Source organism: Pinus tabuliformis, chromosome 5_1 (assembly GCF_031772625.1).
Source record: "Pinus tabuliformis cultivar Carrire ecotype Pingquan chromosome 5_1, CPIR1, whole genome shotgun sequence".
Taxonomy (NCBI): domain Eukaryota; kingdom Viridiplantae; phylum Streptophyta; class Pinopsida; order Pinales; family Pinaceae; genus Pinus; species Pinus tabuliformis.
Genome location: NC_142305.1, coordinates 607,578,915 through 607,590,041, shown reverse-complemented (window position 1 = coordinate 607,590,041; position 11,127 = coordinate 607,578,915). Strand labels below are relative to the sequence as shown.

Below are 11,127 nucleotides of genomic sequence, written 5' to 3'. Positions count from 1 at the left end.
AGCGGATCGGAGCAGATTGGACCCTAAAATCACGGACCTCACACAGATCTTTCTCAAAGCACCGGAAGGCAGGCACTACTGCCTAAGGCTCTAGCAAGGATGTAGGATCCGGGATCTGAGATTTAGAATACAGAGTCTCCTTGGCATACCTGCACACGAGCAAAACCTGATCTACATGGGACACAGTTTGCAGGACCATCACACCCTCTAGGCCTACAACATAACTTCAGATTCGACCATCATCGTCAATCTCCGTCTGCGGGGCGGATGTTCTGGAACTGGGTCAAAGAACACAAAGAACACAGGCACATTCAAGGACGCAGTCAAGGGCAAAGGGAAAGCACAGATCAATCCTACAACTGCCTTTGAACTTTCGGGGCCTTACATAGTAGAACAAAAACTTGAGAACCCATCTCTCACCATCGCTATACCCGAGGTAAATACCATATACTCAGACCTACATACCAATGCAGTCATTTGCAGATTTAATGGTTTTTGGCCCAGATTTGATGTACTGCATCAATGGCTACATACATTCTGGACAACAAATTGCGAAATCTACTTATGCCCCAAGGGGTTTTTCATAGTAAGATTCAATATAAAAGAGGAAATGGACATTATCCTAAACAAGGGGCCATGGTTCTGGGGCAGTGTTGGACTCTTCATCACCCCTTGGTTTCCAGAATTTGATGCCAACACAATGGTGGTATCAAAGATGCCAGTCTGGGTTAGGTTGCACAACCTCCCATTACATTTCTGGCACCACCAGGTTTTAATAGCTATCGGGAATACCTTGGGTAAATTCATAAAGACTGACAAGGAGAGACTCATAAAGGGAATATTTACTTTCGCCAGAATATGTATCGAAGTAGATCTCAGTCAAGGACTACCAGAAAGTATAATACTGAACTTCAACAATTCACAGTGGATACAACCCTTGGATTATGAAAACACAATGTTCCGATGCCGTGGATGCCTACAAACAGGCCACCTGCTTAGTGCATGCCCATAGGCAAGAAACATCCCCAATAGGAACAAGCAGCAGCAACGGAAGCCGAAAGGATGGCAACATACAGAGCCATTGGTGAAGGAAGAAGACACAACAGAGAATGTAGAAAACAATGCAAAAGAAGACGAACAAATAGTTCAGGACAGCATACAAAAGGAAGAGGAAGCCCCCAAAAACCCCATGTAGCAACAAGGTTCCCAGCTAACAAGAAAGGAAATACCTGGCAACAAGAGAGCTCATGGATCAGAAGGATCGAAGTCGGACAAGGATTCTCCCACAACTATAACAGAAAATCAGCTATCCATTGTAACTGCTACCCCCAACACTAGAGGATGGTGAAAGGTGGAGAAGAAGAAAGGGAGAAAACAATAGCTACTTCAATCTTTTATTTTTTATTTTTTTACATCTTTTTGGTTTTGGTGAAAGCCGGAACAGAACATCTGCATATGCTCTTCAACATATACAAAATGTAATTTTGTCTTATGAATAAAATTACGACTTTTCCACGGGAGAAAAAAACACATAAAATACATACACACAAAGATTTTCCCCTGGATCCCAAAACCGGGACTACCAGCTTGATTTTTCATTATGTTCCTTTCAATGTTACAATACATATTTATACATGCGGAAGCATCCAATACCATGGATCGAAAACCATCGCGTCCAAAACCATGGACCGAAAAACCATAAGTAGGTCCTCCCAACCTAATATAGGGTCCAAATTTTTTTTTCCCGGGGTGCTACCTTGGACCCCGTAGAGGGGGGCTACCCGCTTCTCTCAAACTCCCTAGACAAGGGGATTGTTGCCTCCCTGTGACCCCCCACTGTGCAATTATGACAACGAAGGGGAGCTCTGCCCCCCCTCTAATGCCCCAGTTAACTACGTAGGCTAGTTGTGGAAAGAATATAACACCACCCAACAATAGTGTCCATGGCAAGTCCATAGTGAGTGACCCTTTCTTGATATTTTCATTTCAGAACTAACAACGAAAGAGCAAAGCATAGGTCTCATATTCTACTTGAGTTTTTCTCATATTGTATTTCCTAAAGTACGTATTTTGTTCATTATGTAAATATTGTGTTATATGCTTAGCTTCTTTTATTTTAATTTTAGTTATTTCAGTACTTTCAAGCATTAATCTAGTAAAATTAAATCTAAACTCTAAATTAATACACTGCATATTAAACAAGAGATTGTATAATAGTGTAAGATCTATTGTCATGAATTATTCTAATAAAATATTCATGCCAATTTATACATCAATGATTCTTTAACTCTAACCTTAATCTCTAATTAGTCTTGGTGTTGCTACTTGGTATTGCTTATAGTTATTTAAAAGGAATCTTTTGTAGTGACAATATCACACCAACAATTGATATAATGTTGTCATAAACTTTAATATAATGTCAACATTTGGCATAAATTTGACTAACACTAAAAATATTATATGTTTTTTTAACGAATGCAACTTATTTTCCCTGGACTTCTTTTTCTATCGGTGATCATGAGAAACTTGTCTATTTTTATATCTATTAACTTGGAGTTATCCGTTTATTTTGAATGCTTTCCATAACCCTAGATTTGACATGTGTAATACAAGCCTTTGGTATAATGTCACCTTCAATATTTGTCATAATATTGGTATTTAAAATAATATTGACATTAATTTGCATACCTTTGAGGTATTACATTTTTTTTTAAGGCACCTTATTCTCCTAGGTTAATTGTGTAATGACAAACTCGCTTGCATTTTATATCTTTTATGATTTTTGGACTAGCAAAACATGAAACATTGTTTTATTTCCATGACATAAGTTATTTTGGTTTCCACAAACATATTTAACATAAAGAACAAACTTAAAAGAGAAGATTCAACACAAACCAATTTAATTTGCAAAATTGTACATTCATTTTAACTTAAACATTATATAAGAGAATAGATTTACCCAAAAAAAAATAAAAAATTCTATTACAAACTTATACATATTTTTTTAAAAAACTATCATAAATAAGAAGTTTAATAAAAACAAATTATTTCTGAAAACTATCACATAGTTTTGAACATGGAATACCGTGGAATATCAACATAAAATAAAAACAACGTAAAAGGAACATTGAAAGCAATAAAAGATTTAATTCAAAGTTGATGATGTAAAAATGGTGCATCAAAACATTTAGATCAAAACATTATCATTAAGTATCTATAAAAATGTCGAAATCTGTCAAATGGTATAGTGTTAAAAGGAATATAAGAATGTTATAGTGTTAAAAAGAGTATACGAATGTAATATGAAAAGCCCATTATGAGTTTCTTTCCCAAACATTAATTTTTAAAAATGACAAAATTAAAGAAGAAAGCACTTGTAAATAAGATTAATAGTTGTGATGTAGTATAGCTTTTGCTTCGACTGTTAATTAATGATTCTCTTTGCACAATTTTTTTACGGTGAAATCTCTTTGCATATGCATTTGTTCTTTGACATGCATAACTATTTTTGCAAAGAATTTTCCGCACAACCACTTCCTTATTGTATATTTTTACTATAGATTCAAACTGCTTAAGTGATATGCTAAAACAAAAGACATGAATCTACTCTACTCATCAACGGAAACAAAAATTGATTGATGAAATAATGAAGCAGAAAGGGAAGAATTTCAATCGCACATAACACAATATATTTCTCAGGAAAGCAACTGCTCAAAACCCTGACTATCTATATTGCATTAACTAGAAGATCTGAGAAGAAAATTCAATGCTTGTTCAACCCGAACAATCTTTGCACAAGTACAAACTATCTCACTACTCCACAAAGCAGCGCAATCTAATACTTAGCGAAATATGTTGTCTGCCAAGATCCTACTTCATTGCGCAATCCCTAAGGGAATTAGCCCATATTTTAATTGGGAAAATCTCTCGCCACAACTGCACAATCCATCATAGGCTTTCTCTTGATTGCATGCACCATCTATACAACTCAGAAAATTATACAACTAATAGTACAATGTCCTTGAACTCTAATCTCAACTGGGTCTTCTAAGAACTGACATGGATGAGTTATTTTGAGTGATTTATCAATTATCTGACTGATCATTGCATGTGAATTAAATCCAATTTAATTCACTTGACCTCTCACTAATTCCTCCATAAGTTAGAACTAGTTTAACTGAATTTAACTCAGTTAAATTGAATTAAATAATTATAATTCAATAAGAACTCAACCTGGGCCCTAAAATTTAGGAATCACTCTACATGACTCTAGATAGACTTCCAACTCAAATTTACTGAGCCAACTAAGTCAACTTAACTTAGTTAATTGTTACAAGTTGCTATGAGAATAAAATTACAATTTAATTCCTAATTTAATTCAAGGACAAATTAAATTAGGATTTTCTTGTTGTTATTTTTAACACGTATTCAGTAACTACCTTCGATCAATCATTGACATTCAAAATTGTCATCAATTGATGTGGGTCCTAGATGTCGTGAGGAGGAAGCATTCCTTGTGGAATACATGATTAAAAAATAATTAAAAAAGAGATTATATATTTATTATTTTAATAAACTTTGCACAAAGCTTTCGGCACAATCAAAGCTCTGTGCACATGCATTTGTTCTCGGCACACACTTCCTCCGAACAACCACCTCCACACACGCAGAACCACCTCCACACAGCTTCCTCCGCACAACCACCTCCGTATACGCACAACCACTTCCACACAACTTACTTCGCACAACTACTTCCATACATATGCTATATATAAGAATCATCAGATTCAACATTATTAAATAATTCTTGTTACAATTGTATCAGAGGTAGGTTCTCTTGCTTCGAAATGACAACATAACGATTTCAAATATGTGCGGAAGGATGATGTGTGGAGTAAGGAACATAAACCTCCGCACTCACATACATCCGCACTTCGATGTGGCATATTACTATGTCTACACTATTATTGGCAATATTAATTGACATTTGAAGTTGATATTAATTGATTTGGGTCCCCAATGTCGTGAGGAGGTGAGAAATATGTTCCTAAATAATAAGTAAAAAAGAGATTTGTATATTTTTTATTTTAATAAACCTTGAACAAATCTCTTCTCCGCACAACACACGTATCTCGTTTTTGCGAGTGTACCCCTTCATTCGCACAGTAAAAACTTCATACAATGAAACATAATAATATTATTTTGAAATGTGTAGAAAACTCTCTGCATAAGCACATATGTCAGTGAACACTTCTCATAATGTAGTAGAATCAAGTTCTTTTGTGTTCAAGGCATTGGAAATCAATTGATTAAAGAATTAAGCATATGTGCAGAGTTGTATTATTGGCAATAGTTTAATAATAAATATACATATCACCATATTCTGAATATCGATACTCATGATATTGTATATTGGTTATGAAGCGCAAAGAAGTTGATTGTCTGGCATTGTATGTTAGCTTTGAACTTTTCCACACTTATACAAGTGTTTTGATAAAACACTGCAATATCATAGTAGTACATATAAAAAGTAAACAAAAAAGGGTCAACCTTACCCTACACAAATTTCTTCATTATGAACTTTTGCTAATATTATCGAAAATATATCAGATCTCTAGAATATCAAAAGGTAAACACAAGTAGCAATTAATAAAAGTTGTCAATAAAATTTATTGTTAAATAAGTTTGATTTTGTTATAAAGCTAATTTAATTTAATTTATATTTATGATTTTTAGGTTTATAGTTTTTTAAGTGGGACATTCCTTGTGTGAAGCTTTCACTATGCAAAAGAAGCTTGTTCTGCACAATGAAACTTTTCATTGTAAGCTCCACACAATGACAATTATGTACAAGGAAGCTCTGCACAATGATCACTGTTGAATATAGTTTCTATGCACCCCGTTCTTCTGCACATACTTCATCCTTTGCATAGTAAAAGCTTCATACAATGAAATATAATAATATTATTTCAAAATTTGTAGAAAACTATGAACGCAAACAAAACACATATTATATTAAATTCTTTGCATAAGCATTTGTTAAGAGTTATACAAAATTGTAGTTGAATAGAGTTGTGAATAAAATTTATAATTAAATAAACTTGATTTGGTTATAAAGTTAATGTAATTTATTTTATACATTATTATTTTTTAGGTTTATAGTTTTTTAAGTGGGGCATTCCTTGTGCAGAGCTTTCACTGTGCAGAAAAATCTTTCGCTGCACAATGAACCTTTTCATTGTAAGCTCCACACTTTGACACCTTCATTGTCCCACACATATTGTGTATTTCACATAGTAAATTGTAGAAAACTCTCTGCACAAGCACAAATGTTAGTGAGCACTTCTCGTAGTGTACCAGAAAAAATTTCTTCTATGCTAAAGACTTTATGAATCAATTGATTAAAAAATTAGGCATATGTGTAGGGTCATGCAGGAAGTCCATTGTGCAAAGGAAACTTCCAAGGCGGAACGAAGGATGTGCGAAGGGATTTTTCAATTGTAATGTGTTTTAACTCTTTTGGAATTGGTACACGTCCAATTTAATATTAGTTGATTGTGCAAAGCGTGGAGTGTGGACGTTCATATAATGAAAGCTTGAAAGCTTCTTTTGTAGAATGGATTTGCTCTGTAGCTTCACACATATCCATGTGTGTCAACCATCGTAGTATAGGGCTTGCTTATGAGCGTGATGACATTGGTGGGATGGTTAAAAGGTTATATGTATACCTAACTTCCTAACTCCCTTACTTTTTATAAGCTTCCCCACTACAGACAACCTACGTGGATAGAACAGTAGTTATTAGCGGTCCCATCGAAAGAATATCATACAGAAAGTGTCGGTCAATAATCGATATCGAACCTTATGCGAGTGGTTTGTAGAGGTGTTATCCTCACCCCTAGAATCCTAAAAATAGAGTATTCATCATGTAGACTTTATAACCAAAAGAAAAGACGCGTAAGTATCTCTAAGACCAACAGTAGCAAGATTCATTGGCATCTTTGCTAGAGACACCAACCAAAGCTACTAGCAGGATAGATGCATAACTTGTTGATCAAATTACAAATTTAGTAGTTGAAGTAGTCGTTGATACCCCAACATCACAACTAGCATCATCAAAGGCATAAAATAAAGCATTTGTATTAGGAATACCATTAGTCAATCAACTAAAGGTTCTTCAAAGTGTGGAAAAAACTCTACAATCATGCTTTTAAGATTTCATTGGGCGGACATCCACACTATGTAGTAAAGACTTTGCTAGTTAATTGCTTAAAAATTTTAAATAACATAAAATTAGCCAACGAAACTCATTAATTGATTAAAAGTTGTAATGGAACAATCAAATCATAACTTAGGTGAATTGCAGATAGTAATTGTATTCTTAAGAGATCTATGCCTTAGATCCAAAATGTTGATTTTTATTTTAATCAATAATGTGACATCAGATATAAAACAAAGTCTTAAACCATGTGTTAGAAAAACCAAACGAGAATTGTACCGAGTTCTCATTTTTTTGAGGTAGTAAAAAATCATCCGATTTTGAAAAGTATTGATTCAGAATACATCTTTCTTTAAGCATATTTTTGACACTTTAATTTTTTTTTTATGTATCAAGTATGAACATTTTTTTAAAATGTTAGTGATTTTCATGTTGATTTTGAAAAGTGGTGATGCAACATCAACCCCTTTTTTTAGAGGGCCTATTTTTGACACTTTAAGTTTTGTAGAATTTATACTTCTGTGATCCATATTAATTGTAACAACATTTTCGATAAAAATCACATAAAATAAATCCCGTCGACACATTTCGAACCAACCAATGTGGTTCATCTTCAGGACAAGATGAGGAATCAGATCTAGGAAATGGAATAAATAGATGATGAGAGCAGCTAACTAGCCATTAGAAATAACAACTAGTTTGACTAAAAATTTGAAATAACTAACTAAGCCTTTGACCCATAATTAAAAAGAATTTTAATTTAATAATTAATATTATTTTTAAATTAAGAAATAAATAAGATTAATAAAATAATTTCATTTAATATTAAATAATATTAGTATTATTAAATTATATTACAGATATAATATCAATAAGAATTTTGAGATACAAAAACTATAATAATAATTAATTAATTAACTAATTTTTTACTTTTTTATTATTAATCTATCAGAATTTTTAAATAACTAATATTATTTTTTAATTAAGAAACAAATAAGATCAATAAAATAATTTTATTTTAATATTAAATCATATCACTATTATTAAATTATATTACAGATATAATATCAATAAGAATTTTGAGATAATAATTAATTAATTAAATAATTAACTAATTTTTAACTTTATTATTATTAAAAAAAAAAATAATCTGAATAAATAATAATAATAATAAGACTAAAAAAGTAAAGATTAGGAAGATAACTAGGAAAACAAGAAAAATCTAGGAAGAAAGAGCAGGGATCCAACACCTGCTAATACTCCAACCATTGTCTCTGTTCAGATTGACGGGCCTTTGTTCGATCTCTAAGGCCTCTCTAAATTTCTGATGATGAAAGTGGTCAATCCTAGCGATGACCTTCGCCTCTTCTATGCAAATGTGATGATTGGTTTTTTCCGCATGTTCAGCCAATGCGGAGGAGCGAGACCTTCCATGCTTTATGTCTGCAACATGCTCACAAATCCTTTGATTTATTGACCGACCAGTCTCACCAATATAAGGAGTCCCACATGAACAAGGAATCATATAAACACCCTTCCCATCCTTAGGGTTAATAGGGTCCTTGGCCGAACGAAGAGAACTTTGAATAGTGCGAAGGGGTCTAAAAGAAGAAGGAATATTATGCTTTTTCAGGATCCTCACGATTTTATCCGTGGTCCCTTGAATAAAAGGAAGATGAACCCCAGAAGATCGATCCTTGGGATCAATCCTCTTCTTAGGACCTCTTTCCGCATTAAGGAAAGCTTTACGACCCTGGGACTTACTATAACCATTATTAATGAAGACCTTAAGGAGGTGAGCTTTTTCATTATCAGGATGATATTCATCAGAAGCTTTTAGCGCCTGAGTTGCTAAGGTGTTGAGAACACCTAGCTTCTGAGCACGGAAATGATGGGAATTAGCATGAAGGTATTGCTCTGTGTGAGTTTTCTTCCAAAAAACTTGATGAGAGAAAGAACCATCATCCTTTTTTGAAATGAGAACATCGAGGAAAGGAAGGCTACCATTAACTTCAACTTCCATGGTGAACTTTATGGAATTTGATTGATTATTAAGATGCTGGTAAAACAACTCTAACTTCTCTTTCCCATGAGACCAGACGGCACAAGTGTCGTCCACAAACCTTTTCCATAGCTTAGGTTGAAAAAGAGCTGAAGATAAGGCCTTAGATTCAAAGAAATCCATAAAGAGATTGGCAACAACAGGGGAAAGGGGAGATCCCATGGAAACACCAGAGGTTTGCTTGTAAAATTCGCCTTCGAAACTAAAGAAGGTGGAGGTGAGGCAAATCTTAACCAAGAGAGCAATATCAGGATCCGTAATACGATTAATAACATCAATGGCCTCATTAATCGGGATATTCATGAATAATGAGACCACATCAAAACTAACCAACATGTCTTTTGGATCAATTCTGATATCCTTTAACTCATTAACAAAGGAGGATGAATCTTTAACAAATGATTCATTTCGACCAACAAGAGGCTTGAGCTTGTTAGCAAGATATTTAGCAAGAAGATAAGTCGGCCTTCCTATAGTGTTGACTATGGGGTGAACTGCCCCTTCCTTATGGATCTTAGGGAGACCATAAATCCTAAGAGTGAGAGGGTTGCTCTCAATAAGCTTCTTACTCAGGGAGCTAACAGTGCTATTAGATTTTATGGCTAGCACAACTGTTTTAGAAATCTTTTTTAAGGGATTCTTATCAAGATTTCTGTAGCTTCCACTATTACAAAGGTGATCCAACATCTTATTCCGGTAATCCTCCCTATTAAGAATAACAGTTGCACCTCCTTTATCATCTTTAAGAACAATAATGTCCTTGTTATTGTTCAAGGATTTTAGAGCTTCGAACTCAAGATTGCTAAGGTTAGATATCATTTTTTGGGATTCAACTGCGTTAAGTAAGTCATTCAAACGTATGACCATTTCCATGAGAGGTAGTCGTAACTGACTAATTTCTCATGATTTTTGAATAGTTCACTTAGCACTCATTGCATCGGGTGATGCAATGAGTGCTAAGTGAACTATTCAAAAATCATGAGAAATTAGTCAGTTACGACTACCTCTCATGGAAATGGTCATATGTTTGAATGACTTACTTAACGCAGTTGAATCCCAAAAAATGATATCTAATATAATGCACTGCGTAAATCCCCCATACTTAAATTGCTAAGGTTGTTCTTAGGGGGTTTAGCTTTCCTTAAGATAACCGCGCAATCTTGCCTAATAATATCTTTAGAGGCCTCCGGTAAATCCCTTATCCCAAATTCAATGTCACAAATAATATCATGAACGAGGATTCTTCTTGGAGCAACCGCAAAATTTAAACCTTTTTCTAAAAGACTGAAAACATGAGGATCAAAAGAGAATTTGGAGAGATTAACCACCCTATTGCTAGATGAGGAAAAGGAAGCCTTAGAACCATTAGCTACATTACCCACAGAAATAAAATTAATGTTGTTAATATGACTAGAAGAATAGCTATTATTATTATTATTATTATGGTTATTAATATTATTATAGTTATTATTATTAATATTAATATAATTAATATTATTATAGTTATTTAGATTATTATTTTTATAGTTATTTCTATTATTATCATTATTAATAATAGAGTTAAATTCAACATTATTACAATTTTCTTTAAACTTAATACCAAATATACCATTCAAATCAAGGGAAAGAGGTGGATCCGAAAGGTGATTGACTGAGTTAAAACTTCCATTGTGGGAGGAAGCCGAATCAGTCAACAGTCGCCTTTCATGGAGAGGTAGAGGGTCTTGGTTGGAAGAGGAGGGATCGATGAAAACCGAGGGGGTTGGAACCGGGCTAGAATGGGAGGGATCAGGGGAAACCAAGGGGAATGGATCCAGGTTGGGAGCGGAGGGAACAGGGGAACAGA

At 33.9% G+C, this 11,127-nt stretch overlaps 1 protein-coding gene across 1 annotated transcript; it reads right to left on the bottom strand.

Annotated features, from left to right (window-relative positions):
* Positions 1 to 226: 226 nt before the first annotated feature.
* On the bottom strand, positions 227 to 10,100 carry LOC149166383 (uncharacterized). The gene is made up of 2 exons (XM_089430150.1): positions 9,343 to 10,100; positions 227 to 278 (listed from the first exon to the last, which is right to left on the bottom strand). The coding sequence occupies exons 1-2, from the start codon at positions 10,098 to 10,100 to the stop codon at positions 227 to 229; spliced, it is 810 nt and encodes a 269-aa protein (XP_089286276.1).
* Positions 10,101 to 11,127: the final 1,027 nt, after the last annotated feature.